The 24,650-nt window shown below is 35.5% G+C and overlaps 1 protein-coding gene and 1 long non-coding RNA gene across 2 annotated transcripts; one reads left to right on the top strand and one right to left on the bottom strand.

Moving 5' to 3' along the window:
• Nucleotides 1-12,973: 12,973 nt before the first annotated feature.
• On the bottom strand, nt 12,974-14,144 carry LOC140858549 (cysteine-rich repeat secretory protein 38-like). The gene has a single exon (XM_073259411.1). The coding sequence runs from the start codon at nt 14,057-14,059 to the stop codon at nt 13,235-13,237; it is 825 nt and encodes a 274-aa protein (XP_073115512.1). The 5' UTR covers nt 14,060-14,144; the 3' UTR covers nt 12,974-13,234.
• A 1,415-nt stretch (nt 14,145-15,559) lies between these two features.
• LOC140858551 (uncharacterized) lies at nt 15,560-19,443 on the top strand. The gene is made up of 2 exons (XR_012142100.1): nt 15,560-15,821; nt 19,184-19,443. It is a non-coding gene; the product is annotated as an uncharacterized lncRNA (long non-coding RNA).
• The last annotated feature ends 5,207 nt before the right edge of the window (nt 19,444-24,650 follow it).

Below are 24,650 nucleotides of genomic sequence, written 5' to 3'. Positions count from 1 at the left end.
ACTCTTACCAGTAGCGGAACAGTCAATGCGAAATTGAGCGCTTATCTTGCATACCTTTCGCGCGAAAGTATGATTGATCTTTTTTTTCGCGGCGTAAACCGTTGGATTGAGTTTTGCACGGTCATAAAGCCACTATTGCGTGATCCAACGGTTCAGGTCACGAAAGAAGGTTTATCAATCTTTCGCGCGAAAGATATAATCTGCACCCGAGAAAAATATGCGGATTGCAGCGTACAGTCGAGTAACGTGAGTTCCGGAGCTTTCCTTTGTAATCATATATTTAGTTTTTTAAATAATATTTTTAAATATTTAATTTACATAATTATATTTTATTTTTTTAAAAAAAAAATCATATACATGGTACCTAGAAAAATAAGTTAGTAGATATTTAGGTTTTGTTGTATGTTTCTGGTATCCAAAGGTATGCTCTATGGAAGTGGTAGACATGGGATGTCTAACACAAGTGAAAGGGATATGAGGGAAAAAGCATGGAGGGAGTAGTTTATAGTTTATACCTCATAGGACAGCTAGAATGGCTAGCTAACGGTAATTTACACACTAAAAAGTTCTCCTCTCCTGCAGGTGATCTCTATTTTTTCTTTTTTCAACTAAAATGGGGCACATACGTCCCATTTTTTTTCACCAACAATTAAAAAACTTATCTATCTTTGCATTATCAAGCCACACCTCCTTCCATCTGCTATGGTTGCTTCCCAGCAAACTTCGGTGTGGACAAAATCCATTCTATATGGATCCCTCAATTTCTTCCCATCTTCAAAGACTCGTGCTAACGGGGCAAAGAAAGAGAAGGTCGAAATCCAAAGGGTTGCTGGGAGCGGACATTGACGTCCAATAGAGACCGATTAGGATAGGCAATTGGTGCCAAAGAGGGAGAAGATCCAACATGGAATTTTTGGGATTCTTTTTTGCGAACTGGAGGGGTCCGAGAGACTCTTTTCCTTCCCTTTCCATTTTATTTTGTATTTTCTTTTTTTTTTGATAGAAAGGTATACTGTATTCATTCATGTAAAAAACTATGCGAGTACAAAAAGTCCCAAAAAGCCTGCAACACAGATACTATTCATTTTTTTTTTTTTATAATAGTTTGTCATTCTATTTTTTTTAATGAAGCAAGTGTTTTATTTTGAAAATATATTGAAATATTTTCTTGGTTCGCATAGGATATAAAGCAAGAGGTATCTTATATTAGTTTGTCATTTATTTTTTTTTCTCTAATTATTTTTGTTGCGAAAAGCCATACCACATATTTATTTTAGATAAAATCAGTACTAAATTTGTGCTTTTTTTTTTGTTTTTTTTATACAAGTGCTTCCTAAAATTTAAGTAACGACCTTTACGTTATCATAATCATTTGACATTTTGCCTCAATTTAAATTAATAATATTTTAAATAAGATTGATAAAATATGATTCGATCCACCAATTCAATCCGTATTCGATCCATCATAAATAGATTTGGATTTAGACTAAACTGATTTAGATCATAAATGGATCAATCTATTTAACCCATTTAATAAGTAGATCGAATTTGGATTTTAGATATCTGATCCATTTAATTCGTTTAATATTCAAATCGGATTGAGCCAGATAACTCATTTAACTTATTTAACCTATTTCTAATCAATTTAATCCAATCTGTTTAATTTATTTAACTCATTTAAGATCTATTTAATCTGTTTAAAATCTGTTTAATCTGTTTCTGATCTATTTAACTCGATCTGTTTAACCTATTTAATCCGTTTAACCCATTTAATATATTTAACCTGTTTAATCTAATTTGATCTATATAATAAATGGGTTAAACGGATCGGATCGAGTACTTGTTTAATAAACAGATCGGATTTATGTTTGAATTTTTGATCCGTTTAATAAACAGATTAGATTTGGATTGATGATTTTCTGATCCGATCTATTTGTAGTCCGATCTATTTATGATCTGATTTGATTTGATTGTCATCCTTAATTTTAAATTAAATTAATTGATTATTAATTATTAAAATAATTTTTTAATTAATGATCAGTAAGATAAGCTATAATATCTTTCTGTTGTTGTCATCTATTATGTTTTATGACGGCAAATAATAGTTCTAAAAGATTATTTTTTTGTATCTTATTGTATTAATTACTAATTATTTTGTTGAAAATAAATGTAATGGCCTAACTTTAGTACCTTACAAGATTTTTTTTTTTACAGTTCTAATTTTATTTTTTGAGATTTTAATATCATAGACTAATTATTGTAAAATTTGGAGTGATTATTGATAAATACAAAATTACTATTATACAATTGTGCTAAATAAGTTAACTTCAAAAGTATAATTTTATAACGGTACCAAGCGGAGATTTAACCTCTATGATTATGTCTCTTATAATTTCATTTGGATAATTTTTTTTTTTTTTTTTTGAGCTTACAGTATTATCAGCAACCTTTCAAACAGAGCAAAATCAATTGTACGAGACTCAATTGCATGCAACTTGACTTGCATTACATCCTCCAGTGCAAGGTTTCTTACCATCTTCAAATTACATTCATAGATGTGGGTTAGTACTTGCATTAGAATCATAACAAAAAAATCCGTACAAATTGCTGATTGCCCATTATATATATGATTGGCAGGTTCTCTTGGTTTTGTAAATTAAAACAAAGAGCAAATTCTTGTGCATACAATGGTTTTTGTGGAAACTAATGACATGGTATTTGATAAAAAAACATAGAATATATTTAGTCGTGATCACAATTAAAATGAAAATAAAGATAAATTTAAATAAAAATTAGAATGACTATATCTTTTGATGTATTTAATTCATAATTAAAATTAAATTTATTATCTTCATGCATAAGGATAATAGATTACCTAGTAGAAAAGATTTCAAAATCATCACAAACCTCTCTTTTTCTAAATAAAATTTGAGTATTAAAAAAAATAAAAATTAAATTTTAAAAAATTAAAATATTTTTAATTTTTTTCAAAATTAAAATAAAAATAAAATTTTTTTCAACCATATTGGAAAGTCTACACCGCCTTTCTTACCAAACATGCCCCTAATTTAGCTGATCGCTTCCACGAGGACATCATGTGTTGCGGCCTTGTGCCATGCTCATTGACCAATCCAAGTACGCAGCATTCGCGGAAGCTAGTGAGGTCCGTTAGACCGGAGGGAAAAGGTCGTTCGGTCAACTTTGGTGGCTTTTCGACGACTAAAAGACGCGTAGCTTCCGTCCAAATTCGTGAAATGGGATGCGTGATCTGCTTGCAACGTAGGGCCATAAGAACCGATTTTCTGTTGGCGATATGGACAGTACGATAGGCACCCAAGTGGACGTGGTCCAGAGTAGAAGTAACGAGCTCCAATCCAGAATTTAGTTGACTTCTAAACGTGGCACTTACGAGTGGCAACGTTGCAACCTTCTTAGTTGGGAACAAAAATCATATGGAGCGGGCACTATGGGCCAACATATAGATGGGTCTAATTTTATATATATCTTTTTTTTTTATATCTTAAAAATAAAATTTAAAAGTTAAATAAGAATTATATTTCTTTCACTAATAGAGTCCATTAGTTTTATAATTAAAATAATAAAAAAATAAAATAAAAATATATTTAAGAGAGATCCAATTCATGACTATCCATATCTTCTTTCTTCCACATCAAGTTTATTCATCCATTATTTTTCTCATGATCAAGCCATTTTTTCCATCTGTAAGATCTTTCTCCTAAGTTTCTTTCTCTTTTTTCAAACCTCACATATCATCTCTTTTATGCATGAGGTCTTCCTCAAATCTCTTTCTCTTTTTTCAAATCTCTCTTTTTTTTTTTTTAAGACCTGTGTATCTAAAAGCTCACAAAAATAGTATATCGTTTAATCTAAATGTATGTATTGGAACGTCAGATGAATATTTTACTAGTTGTGTATATGTACCGATGAATACAAAGTTTGGTAAACTATATATCAATCTTGGATGTATATCAAAAAAATTTATAGTATGTATCAGTAAGTCGTCTAGTATGTATCATTTGCTTATATGCTGTATACTGATGAATGTTATATTTTGAAAACTGTGTATTGCTCATATACTGTGTATTGGGATGTCGGATGAATATTTTGCTAGGTGTGCATCAATTTTTATATACTATGTACTAATGAATACTAAGTTCGGCAAATTATATATCAATTTAGCTGTAGGTGTGTATTGAATCGTTGCTATATGTGTATCAGATAAACTTATGGTATATATCATCTGACTATATATTTAGTATATATCATATGATCATTTAGTATATATCGCTAAAAAATAGGTACTAAAAATGAAAAAAAATATTTTAATTACAAAATCAATAACTTCATTAGTAGAAAAAATTTTTAACTTTTAAATTTATTTTTTAAAATTGATACTAAGAAATGCATGGCAAATCATGAAGCCCGCCCTACGTATTGGTCTATGGTGCCCGCCCCATATGATTTTTGTTCCTTAGTTGGCATCCAAGCATCTAATGTTCTCAGTTGCCAAATCTTGACGAGTATTATTACATGGAATCATGTAATGTAGTAATCTTTTATATATATATATATATATATATATATATATATATATATATATATATATATATATATATATATATATATATATATATATATATATATATGATGTCAGGGACAATGGATTGGAGTGAAGTCAGCAGTAGGCCTTAGAAGCTTTTCTACTTGTCAAAGCCTATGCATATAGATATGGCTGGCATGCTTTGGTGGCCTCATGTTTAATGCTTATAAAGGCGTGAGACATAAGGTTATATGAGACGAGAAAGCCAAGCCAAAGAAAGAATAATCAAGTACCTAAGCTAGCCTGGACTAGCGGTGTATCCTTCATCAATGGGATAGACATTTACCAGGTGAAGTATAGATCAGGTATCCAGGGAAAGCAAAGATTGTTTACTGGAGCAGGGAACTGCTTCCGCTGGAAATTTTAGAATGATTCATGGAAAATAATCACTTTTTAATGGACGTCTTCCAACCTTACAATATCTTTGGTGCACAAATCTCAATCACTTGCCGTAAAAAGGATCCCGCTCCAATGGAAAACTATTGTTTTCTCTGTGGGGTGAACTAACCTGATTAGTCTAATTGCTTTTCAACATTAATGAATACAATGAGAATAAAATCATGAAACATTTAATGCATGTTTGTATATTTTTACCGGATTAGGCTGAAAATCCTGAAGGAATCTGATCGTTGGCCCATCTATTTTGCAATTTCTAAGTCTGTCCAAATCGTGTGTAAATCATACTCTTTAGACTGTAGAAAAAAAAGATTTATGAATATCTTTTTCTTCTTTCCATAGGATTTAGGTTTGATTATATTTAGTTGATATAAGGCCATACTTAAATGTGTAGTTAATCCATGAATCTTATAAAATTTTCAATCTAATTCTATTGAAACATCCAAACAAACAGCTATGAATTATATCCACGAGAGATGGAGAGCAGCAGCTACAGTGAATAATATACTCAAAAATACAGAAAAAAATGTTAGTGGCTTTTGAGCATGTTCGGGGTGTATGTTTCGCTTATTCTTTTTTCATGATGTCAAATATTAGATTACGTAATATTCATTTTGAAATATGTGCAAATAGATGGAAGAAAACATTAAAGTATTTTGAAATCAGTGTCTGATGCAATCTACTGATTGATCTGATGAAAAAAATAATAATAATAAAAAAATCAATCATTCTTTCATGTCAGGAACAACCTGTTAAATTTTCAGTCCGATGGGCCTAGTCTGCGCCTGGGCAAGCCCATTGCCCATCTCTATTTCTAGAGATAGTTGACCATATTAATAAAGAGTTTTCTAAAGGTTTTCATAGACATCTGAATTTAGTTTCAAGATATCTCACATTTTCATCTTTTCGTTTGCACATTTTCATTTTGGTACATGCAACATTCATCTTCCCTTTTGGACTACACTGGTGTACCACACAAATAAACAAAAAACAAATATGAATATAGTCCTAGCTGAACTATGACTCATAATGAGCCTCTAACATCCCCCTTCATTGTAAAGTATCAGATAATGATTTGATGAAAGTAATTTCTCAACGAGTAGCTCCTCACCTGCCCGTCCTCTTTAGCATGCGTCTAGGTCAGCCCCAACTTCAATACTCCCTCTTATCATCGGCTCCATCGTCATCAAGCCAAGATTCCATCAAATATCTAATGGAAGTAATGAATATCCATGGCCTTGTTTTCTTCATACGTCACTTTATGTGGTGCTCGCTGTTGGTACAGAACTTTCTTTTTAAGAGATTAACCAAACTAATAGAACATTGTTATAAAAAAATTATAAAAGTCTTGTAGAATAATAAAAAATAAAAATGATCAGATCGAAAAGCATGTTGGATACTATCCTAAGACGTATTTCCATCTCTCATATAAGCAAATTTAGAAAAATCATCTCAAGATATGACCAATATCCTCCATCTATGAGCATGACCTAGCGGAGGTTGATAAACATTCCTTCAACATCCAGAAAAGGAAAAAGCAATATTGTGGTAGAAAAAAAAAGTATTAGAGAAATTTTAAAAAGAAGAAGGGAAGGCTCTTGGATGGCTTACTGGATTATGTCGCATAAGGACCATTTTATAACCAACCAATATGATCATTTATGACCGTTGGAGATTTTATTAACCCATCAAGATCTTTAATCAGAAGTCCAACGGTCAGAAAATAAAATAAGATTAAATGTACATGACTGGTCGGGCTTTTACTAATCCATTAAGGTCTGTAATTAGAAGTCCAACGATCAAAAATTAAAATTATAGTAATTAAGATATTAAAATATTTAAATGATAAAATTAAAAGATAAGATTAAAATGCTTAGAGGAAAATATTAAGAAAATTTTAAGTTTTCTTTTTGGATTCTCTCCAACAATCCCCGGTAAAACTCAAATTTTTTCAAAAAATTATAAAATAAAAAAGATAAATTCTAGACTGCTTATACTATGCAATGGGCAAGGTGTTTTTACAAGATCTAACCTCATTTAGTGTGAATAGTTTTCATCTGAAGAAAACAGAGTGAATCAGATCTTAAACTGCATTCCTTTGATCCAGACTTCAACTACCACATATATAGTATAGAATTCTCCATCATGAGTCTGTGCATTAGTGATCCTGTACATGTATCTTGATGTTTCATAAGAATTATTAGAGGTAGCTTATATATTATATCTATGGTCATATATAAATGCTCTCATATAGGTGAGTCCCTTCAAGGATATGTGTAGTGTCACGTCTCGAGGAATATTTTTCGGATCTCATTCAGAAATAAATTCTTCTTAACCACTATATAGAAATACTAATCACCATAAAGATGGGATGAAGCCTATTATTCCTATATCAAATAAACCACATATGCTCCCTGACCAACTAATTAGCTTGTTATTAATATATTAAACTTCCTTCAAGAGACCTCCTGTCATGGAGGTTGGGTTCCTACCGCTGGAAGGTTCTTTGTAGGCTAAGCCCTATCAGCACACAATCATTCCAACCCAACATTCTATTTTGGCTTGCAGTCTTATTTGGCTCTTTCCTATGTTTAGCAAGTCAACACATATTCATATTTGGCTGGCACTCCTATTTGGTCTTTCTCTCTTATTTGGTCTTTCTCCTTGTTTAGCTATTCTACATTTGGTTTCTCTTTACTTAGTATGTAATCGAGATATTCCTTCTTCTTGTAATTGCTACAATAGCTAGACCTTGTAATCTATATATACTCCTATTGGAGAACAATGAAATGTAAGAATTAGAAATTATCCTCAATAAAGATATTACCTTCTTTATGGTATCAGAGCCATTGAAGCTCCAACGAGCATCTCTTCTTCTTCCTCCTTCTGTGCTTTCTCATGGCCACCAGTTCATCTATCTCCACCTCCTCCAATCCCTCTTCTCCTCCTCCACCCAACACAACGACCCCTCTCACCTTTCCATCGGCATAGCATTTTCTATCTATCAAATTAAATGCATCCAATTTTTTGATCTGGAGAAAGCAAATTACTCCCTTCTTAAAGGGTCAAGGCCTGTTTGGGTTCCTTGATGGCTCTCACCTACAGCCCACCGATCCGATTGCCGCTACTGCTTGGCAACAACAAGATGCCCAACTCGTAAGCCTTCTTGTTGCTTCATTATCTGAAGATTTGGTTCCTCTTCTTCTTGACAAAGAGACTAGTTTTGAGTGCTGGACCACTCTTCATGAAGCCTTTGGTTTAGCATCTCCTACCAGGCTCATGTCTCTGCATCTAGAGTTGCAGAATCTACGTCAAAAATCAGATGAGACCGTCACCTCTCTGCTCCGACGTGCCAAAGCTGTGGCTGATGAACTTGCTGCCTCTGGTAATGCCCTCAAGCCAACCGAATTTAATCTTCATGTATTGCGTGCTCTATGTGATGATCTACAGGATGCGGTCCCTGGCATTCTCAACCGACACACCCCTCCGACATACACTGAACTTCATGGGCTGTTACTTAGCCATGAAAGCATGCAGGCATTTAGAAAATTAACTGTTGCTGATGCCACTCCTACCAATCCTATCGTCAATACTGCTCAACGGTTTGTCTATTCTTCTAATGACCCTAGGCCCTCTATTGGCCGTGGCTTTACTAGAGGTCGTGGAGGACGTGGCAAGTTTGGTCGAGGTCGTGGTCGTTTTGGTCCACCTGGTGGCCGTGGTTCTCAATGGTGTTCGTTTTGCAATCGTAACAACCACTCTAATGCCACCTGCTTCTATCGCCCTCAGCAACCATATCCACACTTTTCCTCTCCACAACCCAATGCCAATTTCTCATATTCACCATATCCAAATCCAAATCCAAATCCATCTCAACATCACCCTAATCCACCACTTCTCCCTACCCCTCACCCCTCCACTGCCCTCACTTGGTACCCAGATACAGGAGCATCTCACCATATCACTCCTAACATTCATTCTATGTCCTCCTATGATGACTACACTGGTCCTGATCAGGTGCATGTAGGCAATGGTAAGGGATTACATATATCACATATTGATCATGGTTCTTTTTCCTCTCCCTACTCTTCTCTTTCTTTTCAGTTATCTAACATCTTACACGTTCCTTCTATTTCTAAAAATTTACTTTCCGTACAACAGTTTGCAAAAGATAACAATATCTTTTTGAATTTCACCCCTCTCATTTTCTTGTGAAGGATCGAACTACCAAGACCATAGTGTTATCCAGTCCGAGTAAAGGAGGATTATACACTCTCCATTCCAGCCCTTCTCTGTTGTCTGTATCTGTTCACGTAGCCGAGAGCACCACTCTTGATGGCTGGCACAACCATTTGGGCCATCCCCATTATCGCTTGCTTCGCTCCATGGTGAAGACCAATAATCTACCCTGCAAGTCTGCACATCTTCGTTCCCTTTGTCCCTCATGTCAATTAGGCAAGTCTAGTAAGTTGCATTTACCTCCGTCCCATCGTCACAGTCAGTTTCCATTAGATCTTATTTATAGTGATGTTTGGGATCCTTCCCCTACTCCATCTTTGTTAGGACACCGCTACTACATAATTTTTGTTGATGATCAAAGTAAATATATTTGGTTTTATCTATTAATGCGCAAATCTGATGTATTCTCTACTTTCTTACAATTTCAAGCCTTGGTTGAACGGCATTTCTCTCGTACTATTAAATCAATCCAAACTGACTGGGGAGGAGAATTTCGCTCTCTTCCTCAATTTTTTCGTAAAATTGGCATTACCCATCGTGTTGCTGCTCCTCACACCCATGAGCAACAAGGGGCTGTCGAACGTCGTCACCGTCATATTATGAAATCGGCCTATCCCTTCTTGCTCATGGATCCGTGCCCATGTCATACTGGCACTATGCCTTTGAAACGGCTGTTTTTCTCATTAATAGGATGCCATCTAAAGTCTCTAGTGATGTATCCCCCTTCGAACTCATTCACAACAAACCACCATCCTATGCCTTCCTACGAATTTTTGGGTGTCTTTGCTATCCTCTTCTTCGTCCTTACAATCGGCATAAAATGGAGTATCGGTCTCAACCGTGTGTGTTTCTCGACTATAGTCCCTCTCATAGTGCCTATCGATGTCTCGATTTAAAAACAAATCGTACATATATCGCTAGGCACGTTCGCTTCGACAAATCTACCTTTCCTTTTCAATCTCAGTCTTCATTAACTTGTCCACCACCATCATCTCCCTCTTCCCCACCTTGGGGCGTTACATTACTTCACCCTCTACAAGAGGCCACCCCACTACCATCTGTTCCTCCACCAATTTCACATTCTCCTTTGCATCGTCTGTCCAACTCATCATCGGCTGCATTCCCCTTTTCTCGGTCTGCCTCAACACCTTCTCCTATGACCGATCCCACTCCAAGCCCCTTTAGCATTAACGACTCTGCACCTGTTCGGACCAGATTACTTACTGACCTCCCCTCATCAGCAAAACCTTCCCTTCCTACGCCTTCCCCTACAACTAGCTCCCTGCAAGACAAAACCTCCCCTGACCCACCTGCCCAACCCACCCGTACACATTCCATAGTACTTCGACCCCGTTCCAACCAGCCATCCGCCCTCACCACCACTATCCTCACCATAGAACCTACTTGCTTTACTCAAGCCTCTAAACACTCTGAGTGGCGTGCTGCAATGACTGAAGAATTTAATGCCTTAATTCGCAATGGTACGTGGTCTCTTGTTCCATGTTCATCTCATCAAAAGAATTTGGTCGGGTGTAAATGGGTGTACAGGATCAAGAGAAAAGCTGATGGGTCTCTCGAGCGTTACAAAGCGCATCTAGTTACTAAAGGGTTCCATCAGCAACTTGGCCTCGACTACAACGAGACATTCAGTCCGGTTATCAAACCTACCACCATTCGGTCTATTCTAAGTATTGCAATCTCTCAAGGTTGGTCCATCCGGCAATTAGATGTTCATAATGCCTTTTTACATGGCAACCTAACAGAAGAAGTCTACATGTCCCAACCGTCAGGGTTTGAGGATCGCGACCATCCAGATTATGTCTGTCATCTCCACAAATCTTTATATGGGTTAAAACAAGCACCCCGTGCCTGATTTCACCGTCTCTCCCAATTTCTTCTCCGACTAGGGTTTGTTGCCAGCAAAACTGATCCTTCATTATTTATTTTAAGGATGAGGTCTCATGTCCTCTATGTGCTCATCTATGTTGATGATATTTTGGTAACCAGCAATGACTCCAGTCAGATTTCTCTTCTTCTTCAAAAGCTTGCTAAGGAATTTTCTATTAAGGATCTTGGTGATATCCATTTTTTCTTAGGAATTGAGGTTGTTCGGAACTCTGCTGGATTATTATTATCTCAAAACCGCTACATTAAAGATCTTCTTTTAAAGGCAGGCATGGTTGATTGTAAACCTGTTCAGACCCCAATGGCCATGACAAAGGATTCTGATTCAGGGGGTGCTCCCCATCCGGACCCCACACAGTATCGCTCCATTGTTGGGGCTCTTCAGTATGTTACATTGACACGTCCGGATATTTTCTTTGCAGTGAATAAAGTATGTCAGTTTATGCAGTCTCCTAATACTGATCACTGGATTATGGTCAAACGCATCTTACGGTACCTTCAAGCTACAGCTGATCATGGGTTACACATTCGCCGATCCACCTCTTGCTCTCTCCAAGCTTTCTCGGATGCAGATTGGGCGGGTAGTGGGATTGATAGGCGTTCCACTGGAGGCTATGCAATCTTTCTCGGTCCCAACCTCATTTCTTGGGCATCTCGTAAACAGAAAATAGTTGCCTGCTCGTCCACAGAGTCTGAATATAAAGCCTTAGCAGATGCATCAGCTGAACTTATCTGGCTTGAGTCATTGTTTCAGGAACTTGGCCATCCCTTACATGGTCCTCCGATTCTATGGTGTGACAATATTGGGGCCACTTATCTGTCGGCCAATCCTATTTTTCATGCTCGCACGAAGCATGTCGAAATTGATTTTCATTTTGTTCGTGAACGTGTTGCAAGACATCAACTATCTGTTCAGTTCATCTCCATCCAAGATCAGCTTGCCGATATTCTCACCAAGCCCTTGGGTACCTCCCGTTTTAGGTTCCTAAAGGACAAGCTGAAGATTCGTGCTCCCGATTCTTCATCTTGAGGGGGTGTATCAGCACACAATCATTCCAACCCAACATTCTATTTTGGCTTGCAGTCTTATTTGGCTCTTTCCTATGTTTAGCAAGTCAACACATATTCATATTTGGCTGGCACTCCTATTTGATCTTTCTCTCTTATTTGGTCTTTCTCCTTGTTTAGCTATTCTACATTTGGTTTCTCTTTACTTAGTATGTAATCGAGATATTCCTTCTTCTTGTAATTGCTATAATAGCTAGACCTTGTAATCTATATATACTCCTATTGGAGAACAATGAAATGTAAGAATTAGAAATTATCCTCAATAAAGATATTACCTTCTTTAAGCCCCATCCCCCTCGATGACTTTAGGATCTTAGTTCTATTTAAATATTTTATAAAGCATATATCTCAAAAATAACAGATAATAATAAATATGGTGTAACTTAATCCTAAATAAGAATCACTTAGTGTGAATAGCTTTTATCTAAAAAAAATGGAGTAAATCAGATCTTAAATTGCATTCTTTTGATCCAGACTTCAACTACCACATATATAGTACAGAATTGAAGGATATAAAAATCGATTTAAGAAATTTCATTACAAATAATCAAACTCCGTTCTTTATTAGAAAACAAATGAGCTAGCGAATCAGACATTTGATGGGGCGAAGAAAAGCCAAAAGTTCAGCTGTAACACATGCTGAATCTAAACATCTCGATAAACAACAAAATATGTCCAAATTTTATTTTACCGACAAACAGAATTCCGAATTCATAGCATTGCAAACACTAGAAAACAGGCAAGGGCAAAGTTAATCATATCAATTAAATTTATGTATAAAGATGCATATTTAGGACTCAAATTGATAGGACAATAAATAGATAAGAAAACCAGAAATATTAAATAGTAGATCCGGAAAGGCTGATCTATTTGGAGATAAAGTCATAGTTCTGAAACCAAGAATGGAGAGGTAGTTCATAAACTGAACTCTAGGCTATTATTACTTTCACAAGTGCTAGAAATAACAATCTTATCCCCCTCCGGGCGGAGTAATAAGTGGAGGCGCTAGGGGGCCGATGCCGGTGCTGCCTCTGGCGACGACTGAAGCCTTATCGTCGGTGTTCCTTCATAGAAGGAGTATATCTCGTACCTATAATTGCAGCTCCCTCCAAGCACCCTCGCTCCCTGCTTCCCCTGAAACACGGCGGGTAATGGGTCAAGTATGCCGGTGAGGCACTGCCGGCACTGACTCCTCGACAGGTCCCGAGTGCACTGCGCCAGCCCATATATCGTCGGAAAAGGAGAGTTGGTGTAGTTCAACATCTCCCCGGTGGCGAACATCTTGGTCGAGTTGGAGGTAGCCCAGTCGACTATCCTGTTCATGAGCACGCCGACAAGCTTGTTGAACTGGCTGGGGTCGGTTATGCTGTTGACGTTATACATCAAGATCTCGTCCGAGCTCGAGGTGTCGATGATCGAGAGGAAGCGCAGATTGGAGTAGCGGAGGAGGCAGTCGTCGTACCAGATGACGGTGCTTCTGTCGTAGGGGCAGAGATTAGGAGCGTCCTGGATGGCGGTGTCGAGGCAGGAGCGGCAGGTGGAGGCGTTGGTGTCGCCGCGGCAGAGGGCGAGGCCGGAGATTTGGTTGGGGCTCTGGCCGACGGCGAAGTTGGAGAAGCCACCGGAGCGGGAAGTGTTGGAGTCGAGGAAGGTGAGGAGGATGTTGAGGTTGGAAGCGTATGTGCTGTTGGTGGTGTAGTTGCCGGTGTTGCCGCAGCTTTGGTAGAGGAGGTCGGCGGCGGCTGGAGGGGAGTGGTTGAGGAGGAAGAAGAAGAAGAACAGAAGGCATAGTGGGAAGAGCGGGGAAGAGGAGGGGAGGGAAGGGAACATAGCTAATTGATGCTATGGCCGTGGTGAGAACTCCCAGAGACGGAGATGATGATATGATCGGAAAACGGAGACTGCATGTAAACCGAGGTAACTGTGAAGTCTAAAACGACAGGTTGGAACTTGGAAGGACAGGTGGAACTCTTACCAGTAGCGGAACAGTCAATGCGAAATTGAGCGCCAATCTTGTATACCTTTCGCGCGAAAGTATGCTTCATCTTTTTTTTCGCGGCGTAAACCGTTGGATTGAGTTTTGCACGGTCTTAAAGCCAGAATTGCCTGATCCAACGGTTCAGGTCACGAAAGAAGGTTTATCAATCTTTCGCGCGAAAGATATAATCTGCACCCGAGAAAGATCTGCGGATTACAGCGTCCGGTCGAGTAACGTGAGTTCCGGAGCTTCCCTTTGTAATTAGATATTTAATTTTTTAAATAATATTTTTAAATATTTCAATTAAATAATTAGATTTTATTTTTTTTTAAAAAAATCATATACATGGTATTTAGAAAAATGAGTTAGTAGATATTTAGGTTTTGTTGTATGTTTCTGGTATCCAAAGATGTGCTCTATGGAAGTGGCAGACACTGGATGTCTAACACAAGCGAAAGGGATATATGAGGGAGGAAGAATGGAGGCAGTAGTTTATAGTTTATACTTCATAGGACAGCTAGAATGGCTGACTAACGGTAATTTACACACTAAAAAATTCTCTCCTTTCCTGCAGGTGATCTGTATTTTTTTCTTTTTCAACTAAAATAGGGCACATACGTCCCATTTTTTCAACCAACAATTAAAAAACTTATCTATCTTTACATTATCGACCCACACCTCCCTCCACCTCCTTCCATCTGCTATAGTTGCTTCCCAGCAAACTTCGGTGTGGACAAAATACATTCTATATGATCCTTCAATTTCTTCCCATATTCAAAGACTCGTGCTAACGGGGCAAAGAAAGAGAAGGTCCAAATACAAAGGGTTGCTGGAAGCGGACATTGACGTTCAATAGCGACCAATTAGGATAGGCAATTGGTGCCAGATAGGGAGAAGATCCAACTTGGAATTTTTGCGAATTGGAGGGGGTTCGAGATACCCTTTTCCTTCCCTTTTCATTTTATTTTGTATTTTTTTTTTTGATAGAAGGTATACTGTATTCATTCATGTAAAAAACTATGCAAGTACAAAAACTCCCAAAAAGCTTGCAACACAGATACTATTCTATTTTTTTTATAATAGTTTGTCATTTTGTTTTTTAACGGTAAACTAGAAAAAAATCCCCATTCCCACTTCAAACTTAAAAGTAACTATCCCTTTCAGTTTTAAGTAAAAGATTCTTCACGTTAGTAAAATTATCCCGTTGAAAGGGGCTCCCCAAATATAGTGAAATTATCCCGTTGCCTTTTATAGGTGTTTAAACAAATATAAACTCTCATTCTCCCTTGTCCTGTTTACCGTAACTTCCACTGCGTGCTCCCTCAACTTTCAATGCGATCGCGGGCCCTCCCTTCTGCTGCTCGTCTCCGACCTCTGATCCCCTTAAGTTGGTGCTCCATCTTTTTTGCTTACCATCTAACATGATCCCCTTACGTTATTGATCTCCCCACCAGTGGCCACCTCTCTCTATTTTGTTGATCCCCCTGCCGATTGTTGTCTCCTCCCATCACATCGAAGGAGCATACTCTTCGCCTTCCCATTGGTGCTTCTATCTCCCTCCATTACGCCAGAGCAATGTCTGTGCCGAGAGACCGGTATAAGAAATCCCAATTGGTAAGCTTTTTTTCTCCTAATTGAAATCCTAGAAATGTATGCTTTCTTCCTCGAGACTGAAGTACTTGGCCTTCCATTGGCAATGTAATATTTATATTTTAGTTTTATAATTTGTAGCACTCTTTCTATCCTATCTCACACAACTTGGGAACACATGCCATGATGCTTTACCTCTCATTCCTTTACATAAGGCCTACCATCACAGATACATACTCATATATTTTACTATGATAATGGGTTATTGTCGTTTCTCTGTCCTCAAGAATCTTCTATAGCAAGCACCATCCAACACATTTACTCACTATACAGCTGTTTCAAGGAATTATGGGTCATTTCCTTATGGATTCTATGTTTGACTACTTGTCATTCGTCGTTCTATATGATGCTTCAATGGATCGAGTTGTGCAATATGCAGGTGTGTCTGGTGCTGTTTAAACAGGTTTATGTTTTACTGTATGCTACTACAACAAAAATCCTCCCTTCTATCATATTGATTCACCTTGCTGCTTTGTTGTTTAGCTTATCATGGTTTTTGATGGTTCTAATACTTTTGGCAGAGGATCATAACTACATAATTCTCAATCCCGGTATTTACTTTTGTTCTGTTTTGTACCTTGTTGTTTCATAATTTTTTTGTTCTGTGGGATATCCTCTGTATTGGCAATCTTTTTTTCTGTGAAGTTCTATAAACATTTCTCTCTTTAATACAAACTTTAGCTATTTCTTACCAAAAAAAAAAAAAAAACAGTCTCTCTTATTTGTTTTGCTATGTCTCTTGCTATTTATTTTGGATCAATTAGTCTCTCCCTAGAACAAGTGTCTATATTAGTCCATCTGGTTGTTTTATCATGCCTAGATTTTTCTCGAATTTCAAAATTGAGCCTTTTCCTTACCTCTTCCAAAAAGTCTCGCATATTATTTTCTTTTCTATTTTTTTAGGTGAGCTTACCTAAGACTCTTAGGTATCATCACTTCTTTCAGAATTTGGTTTAAGAATTACAATCTTAGTATGTGAAGAAGATCTATCCATTTTATTATCAAAATTAGCAAGAGGTATATGAGCAAGATTAGTTTTTGCACTCTTCCTTAAAGCAATATCCTTTCTTAAGGAAGCTTGGCTCCGTTTCATCATAACTCCTTCATTTGTTGGTCAAATTTTTGTTGTTCATGATTGAATGAGAAATAATTCAAATTGCATGCTTAATGATGCTTAATTGATATAAGTTTGTACTGCATTGTGCATTAATCATACACTGTTATGCATATTTAGTACTTCTATACGGTTTTAGTGCTTAGGATCCTTAAATAAGAAAAAAGGGTTATCTTTTGTAGTCGATGTTTTCTTTTACATTACGTGTAATGCCAAGACCTTCACTAGATATTTCTATGGTATGCTAGAAGTATAGGTTTTGATGCATTATTTGGTTTTTTGTTGGAGGCTATGATAATTTCTTTAAAACTTAGAATCTATCCCAATTTACTAAAGATGATGGAAAGCATGAATCTCTTAATAATTGGCTCTTGTAATGTTAAGTTATCAACTAGAAGTAAACTATGATATCTTAGACTTTAATATATGATAAATTTTATTGTAATTAATCCTTATTTTGCTTGTCGATATGTTATTTGGAAACTATCTAGATTTACACCATGGATTTTCAAATGAAATAATTCAAAGTTAGGCTCACTTGATGCACACAATTCCTACTAGGATTGTGGTAATGAAATAAAATTTTAATCTTTTATTCTATTTTTTATGTGAGTTTTAATCACTGCCATTTGGTTATCCTCTTCTCCAAATTTAAACCCATATTCCTGAGGAAAGGGAGCTCGAGGAGGTCATCAGACATTCGATGATATCATTAGAAGAAATCATCAAACATTGGATTGATCGAACGTAGACATGAGTACAACGATAAGTATATTTGTGTTTGGGATGATTTGAATGTCCCAATCATCACTTATTTTTTATTTCTGAGGGATTTGGCGTAGAGTTTATCCTAGGCTGGTGCTTTCGACGTGAGATGTCCGTACAAAAAGGGGGCATGTGTAGTTAGACTGTCTTAGACCACCAGAAATTTCAATAGAAGATTCTATTTATACACTAGAAAAAGAGTATGAAGATAAAGTGTTATGCCTTTACATATTAGCTTAAATAGCAATTGGCATATTAACAATTTTGTTTGTTTATTTCAAGGCAATAAATGTGATTATTTTGCTTTGTGTGATAAAATCAACTGCCAACTGATGGACCTAAAATACCAAACCAGTAAAGTCAAGTGGAAACTGAATAAACTTGAAAAGCAGATTAAGTGGTTAAGTCGATGGATTGTTATAGTGTCAGTAATTTTCGTTGTTAAAATGCTTATATAGTAAAAAGTCTCGGTAATGTAGTCTTATGTTAGCATTATAGTGTTGGTTTTGATGTAGAGAATATTTATTATATTTTAATATCATGTTCATGTAATCAGATAGTTAGAAAGTTTTTATTGTTCATATATTGTAAACTTACTTATTGGGTGCTCCCTAAGAAAGCTTGAACGTCTTTCCCTAATCAGAATAATCTGTCAGATGCTGCCCCTCTACCTCTGTCTCCAATAACTACACTATTATAAAACAGTACTGCACTATTATAAAATAAGAAAAACTAGAGAAAAATCTCTGTCTAAGTTTAAAGTTAAAAAGAACTCCCCATTTCAGTTTTAAGTAAAAGCTACCCGCCGTTAGAAACATAAGTTAAAAGGGCCTACCCATAGGAACAAAATTATTTTTATACCATTACTATTGGTAACTATAGCATACCTTAGTTCCCTCCCTCCCTCCATCTATGCCTTGCTATTAGCCTATCAAAATTATGGCCAATATCTATGAAAATTATGACGTGTTGCTCAAATACTATCAAGCATGGCATGAAAAGGAAACGACTATGAGTGAGATTCGTGGTCTCGATCATCTATCGTATGATAAGCTTGAGCCTTATTATAGAGCCCTTAAATTAATGAACATAGGCATTATTATAGACTATGAGATTTTTGATGATACAAAAAGATTCCATCGTATTTTTATCAGTCTTGGAGTGTGCATCACGGGATTTCATGCTAGATGTAGGCCTATACTGCGCATGCACGAAGAGAATCTCTTAGAAGCTTGAAGCTTTATTATACTGCAATGAAGGCATTTGATACTGTGTTGTTGCCTTATTATACTGCAATGAAGGCATTTGATACTATATTGTTGCCTTATTTTATTATAATGAAGGCATTTGATAATGTCTTAGTGAATTATTTATCATTTTGTGTTGAGACCTCTAGTTATTATTTTATTTGCCTTATTTATCTAATGTGGTCAATATTTTCTTTCAGTACTTCATTATCCTACAACCATGATGAGCGTAATAAATGAAAGAGGGACAGGACGCCAAGAGTGTACAAGGCAATAAGAGCGCTAGGATCATCTTTTGAATGCAGCGGTTGCACTATGTATCAATAATCATTTCATGATGTTGTTGTACCACTAATAATACTTTATTATAGAAGAATATGCACCAAGAGTATGCTATGCTTTGTACAATACCGCATAATACTTTAATATAATAAAGAAATATTTTACTTTGGTAAAATAATATCTCACAGTGATAAAATATACTGCACTACTCTATGATAAAGTAACTTCTCACTTGAGTTTAAAATTGCTATGCTTGAAGCAAGTATGCTGATTTGAAAAGATCATTAAGTGAGATAGAGCGTGCTTGAGCAATATTTGAATTTGTGATTGCTCAATTTGCATTGGACATGCCAGAGTTGTTGTTGAAGGCTTATATTGACTTCGAGATATCAGGGAGTGAATATGAGAGAACAAAGCAACTCTATGAGAGGTTACTTGATCGAACAAAGTACTTGAAGATATGGATTTGTTATGCCAAGTTTGAGACTTCAGCTGGTATGAAAGATGAAAAGGTGGGTAGGGAGGCTTCGGATACAGTATTCTTATATGAAAGTATGGTATGCTCTGTACAATACCGTATAGTATAAAATAATACTTTAATATAATCAAGCAACACTTTATAATGATAAAATAATATTGCACTATGATAAAATAATACTACGATGCACTAACTCCCCACTTGAATTTAAAAATATTATGCTTGGAGCAAGTATGCTGAATTGAAAAGATCAGTAAGTGAGATAGAGTATGCTTGAGCAAGTATGCTGATTAGGAAAAGACTTTCAAACTTTCTTAAGGAGCACCCAATAAGTAAGTTCACAATATATGAACTATAAAGTTATTTTCCACTATGCGGTAGGTTTATGATCAAGTATTCCATATCCACTATGCAGTATGGTTTATGATCAAAGAAGTATTCTTTATCCACTATACAGTATGGTTTTATGATTAAGGAAGTATTCTTTATCCACTATGTAGTGTTGCCTTATAATAGCATAGCATTGAGTTGGGATTATCTAAGAGTGTTAATGGTGTATCTCATTTTATACTTGAAGAGCATTATCAATTATTTTTGTATTCATTAAATAATATTTATGAATATTGGAGAAACATATGGATATTGTACATGATTAAAATTATGGTAACATTGAAGTGTGCCATGGAGTCATACATCATTCTGCAACATCTAAAGGTATTAGCAAAATTTAATGGTTGAGTCAAAACATCACGTATAGTAACCTTAAAATATGTCATAATATCTAACAACGTCTTAAATGTTCACCATGACTTTTGTGTGCGAATCGGATGGTACTTGGCATAAATGAACATAGAACGATATAGTATTTTTATACGGAAGTATGGTATACTCTCATTGCAATACTATTTTATAATAGTGAAGTATTTTTTTTTGTAATAGTGAAGTATTACTCTTTATTAGTGTAGGTTTCTTTATAATAATGTAGTCTTATTTTATAATAGTGTAATATTATTTTATAATAGTGTAGTTGCTGGAGGCAGAGGTAGAGGAGCAGCATTTGACAAATCATTCTGATTAAGAAAAGACATTCAAGCTTTCTTAAGGAGCACCCAATAAGTAAGTTTATAATATATGAACAATAAAAACTTTCAAACTATCTGATTACATGAACATGACATTAAAATACAACAAATATTTTTTATGTCAAAACCAACACTATAGTGCTAACATAATGTTAGATATATATCCTAGAAGCTAATATGGCTGACACATTATAATAAAGCTAGGACATAATTTTATACTTAATATATTGATTTGATCAATAAAAGGATAAGTTTATTTTTTATTCAAATATGATGTATCTTTGAATCATCTATAGAATTAATATTTTGATACATATTCTCAAAGTATTGAGAATTAGAGACATGTATTTAATTCTTAAATGCTCCCGGTCATAGTATCATTATCAAGACGATGATCGATCCAGATAGATCGATGCACAAATTACTTCTTTCGAGATAGATGAGTCTCTGATCTATAGTGTAGAGACACTGAGTGATGAGTATGAGTAGTTGTTATAGAATAACTAGTACTGAGTGTGACCATATGAGAAATCACTTAGATTTTTTTTCGATCATCAGTGATTGTTTTGATACTGTAGTTATGTGAATGATCTTTTGACCTACGATGATATGACTGCTCGCAGTGAGGCTGCTAGAATTTGACTGACATATAAATATGGTCTCAACGAGTCCTTGTAGTGGATGTTGGCGATAGTTAGTCCATTGTAGAAGTAGGATACACATCAAGATGAAATCTATCGATTTTGATAGAGAAGAGTAATCCTATGAGATTTGAGAGGCGAAGTCTGAGAGTCTATGGCCACAGCAGTGTGATTGATGAAAAAAATTTTCATAAAGATCACAATTGGACTTAAACTGATCGAATCTATCATATGACTGATGATGACGTTTGACGATTTATCCTTGGCCTGCGATCTAGTTGGGACTTACGATAGAGGGACTGAATCACATGTGAACTACACCTTGAAGTTTTTTTTCGATTCTACTGAGTTGCCACTATATACTGATAGGTGTCACTGGTAGATAGTGAGAGCTCATTAGGATTACTCAAGATTGACATCCTTGATGAGTTAGAGTGAAATTATTCTAATCTATTGAAAAGAATTTCAATAGTACTATGATAAAGATCATTGTATATCTCACTATCAGATAGAATTAAACCTATGGGATCATACAACAAGGAGATTAGACCTAGAATAAGCAATTGGACTTATGAAGTCTCAATTGGGTTTAGAAAAATCTTATTGGATTCAAAATAACCTTGCTAGCACATGGTTGGACCTAATTTTTTTTTTATATTTAAATTTTTTATTTGATAAGATTAATTTAAATTTAATTACTTACTAATAATCTAAATGAATTAAATTTATTGGGCTCTAATTATTGGATGCCTAGAATTTTGGATCAAATGAATTAAGGGTTTAAGTCCTTAATTAATTTTCTTGATAGTTTTGATTAGGTGCCACTTGATTTGATCAAGTTGGATGTGCCCACCTATTAGAGGGCATGTGCAACTAGTATGGGACGTCCCATGGGTGCTATGTGGCATATGTATTTATGGGTGCAAAGGCTCCAATAGTTGATGTTGAAAATTATGTCCCAAAGTCAATCGTCAGTCTGTTGATGGTTGAGCTTATTAATGTAATTATATATAAATTAATTAATAAAATATTTATTTGATAATTTTTTCATCATAAGCTTGTACATCTTCTATATCAAATTTCTGTATTATGATGAAAGTCCTTAGGACTATTTTAAGTCAATAAAGGAAGATTTATCATTTAGTCCTTAAATAAGTTCGCAACCAAATAATATGCTATTACTAAGATAATAGACATATTAAGTGTAGGTCATTATGTGTCATATAGGTTGGTTGTCCTCTTAACCAAGGAGCGTAGAGATGTTGGTATGGTATATAGATAAAATGTAGGAGTATATTTTACTGAACGTGACCAACTTCGAAGCACTATGCTGTCAAGAGTCACTCCGAAGGGATATGGGTATAAGTATCTCTCCGACCTGAGATCACCACGATGACTTGCAAGCAACTCACTGTACTTTGATGCCAGACTATCTGAATTTCTAATTTAGGATCGAAGGTTTTTGGATACAGTCAAGTACTTGTGAAGTCGGTCTATGAATCAAGATGGAATTAAGCACTTCGAAGGATTGGAGAGAATACTTTGTGTTTCAATTTAGTAAGACCTTGGCCAGGGCAATCTTTATGAGGAGTCATAGGATTTAGTAGATTGAGACACATAATGGATGTACTATTAAGAGTTGACAGTTTAAACTCTAAGTCATCCTAGCATTAAGGATTAAAGAAATGAATTATATGGTAATTATATCCAAGTAGGTTCTTGAGTGTTGCTTTGCATATATTCAGTCTATCCGGATGTCGGGTATCATTGTTCGATAGTTACTCCGATTGATACAGATATCTGTTTCTGTGCTATCAGTTTAGGTTCAAACCTACATGGTCACACATATTAAAAGTTTTTCTTCGATCACATGGCTAATCTCAAGAGTCTCAGTGGATGGGGACTCTGCTGAAGAGTCCCACTAGACGGAGACTCTTGTGAAGAATCCCATTGGATTTGAATTCTATCATTAATGAAAGATTAATTAATGATTAGATCACTAATTAGCTCAATTTGATTGAGTATTAAAGTCTGAATCAGGTTTGATTGAATTGGATTCAATCAGATCAGGTCTGATTAGGTTATGAGATGACCTAATCGGTAAGAAAAAAATGACTCAAATTTAATTAACATTATAGGAGTCTAATTAGATTAGATTCATCATATTTTATTTGGATCTAATTGGATTGAATTTGAAAGAAATCCAATAAACCCTAGAGTCCCAAATGAATGGGACTCTCTTCCTTGCACCACCCAAAAGGTCTCACATCTTTTCTCACACCTTTTCTTACTGCATAAAATCAATTTATGCATGAGAAAATCAGAAGCTAATCCTGTAGAGGCCGGACGCTCCGTAGAGGCCGTAGACTTCGTGTGGACCATCCGTAGAGGTCGGATGCTTGTGCGGCTGTGAAAAATTAGAGAGAACTTTCAGATCTACATACTTGATCATGAAGGTCGACTATCCATACTCAAGTATTGGGTTCGGAACCCTAAAAGTGGTAGATTAGATCTATTACTAAATACTATTTTTTGTTCACACACTTGTCATTTTAGATTCAGATTTTTATGCATATAAATTCATATTATAGATCTATTTATAGAAATTTTAAGATTAGATCTTATATATATATTTATAGATTAAATAGTTTAATCTAATATTCTTTCACTAAAAATTTTTGAAATGCATGCATGAAACCCCTGCGTTATCTTACAGTGGTATCAAAGCTAGATTTGATATGATATGATATTATATGTATTTAGATCTATAATTTAATTTAGATTATATTTGATATATGATATTTAGATTTAAAATTATTATAGATCTGATTGCACAAACTGGTATAAGGTTATCCTGCTGTAAGGTTTACCTCTTACAGTGCAAAGATTATCCTAGTTTGTGCTGTTCTTTATATAATCTGATTTTAATTATTTAGATTAGATCTAAATAATTAATTTAGTATCTGAGTAGTATAGTAATCTAATTGGATAGATCCTCATAGCCGTTCAATCATAGGAGAAATCAGGATTTCTTAACTCTATTTATCCATTCGATGGGATCTCCTATGGCGTGTAGGGGTGCTGCGTGATCTTTTCATGATGATGAATAATGAAAAAAAATTAAAATTTAATTTTAGATCTGAAATAATATATATTAGATCTAAAATTACTATTTTGATCATTA

This window comes from Elaeis guineensis, chromosome 6 (genome assembly GCF_000442705.2).
Source record: "Elaeis guineensis isolate ETL-2024a chromosome 6, EG11, whole genome shotgun sequence".
Lineage (NCBI taxonomy): Eukaryota > Viridiplantae > Streptophyta > Magnoliopsida > Arecales > Arecaceae > Elaeis > Elaeis guineensis.
This window is presented reverse-complemented; position numbering and strand designations above follow the sequence as displayed.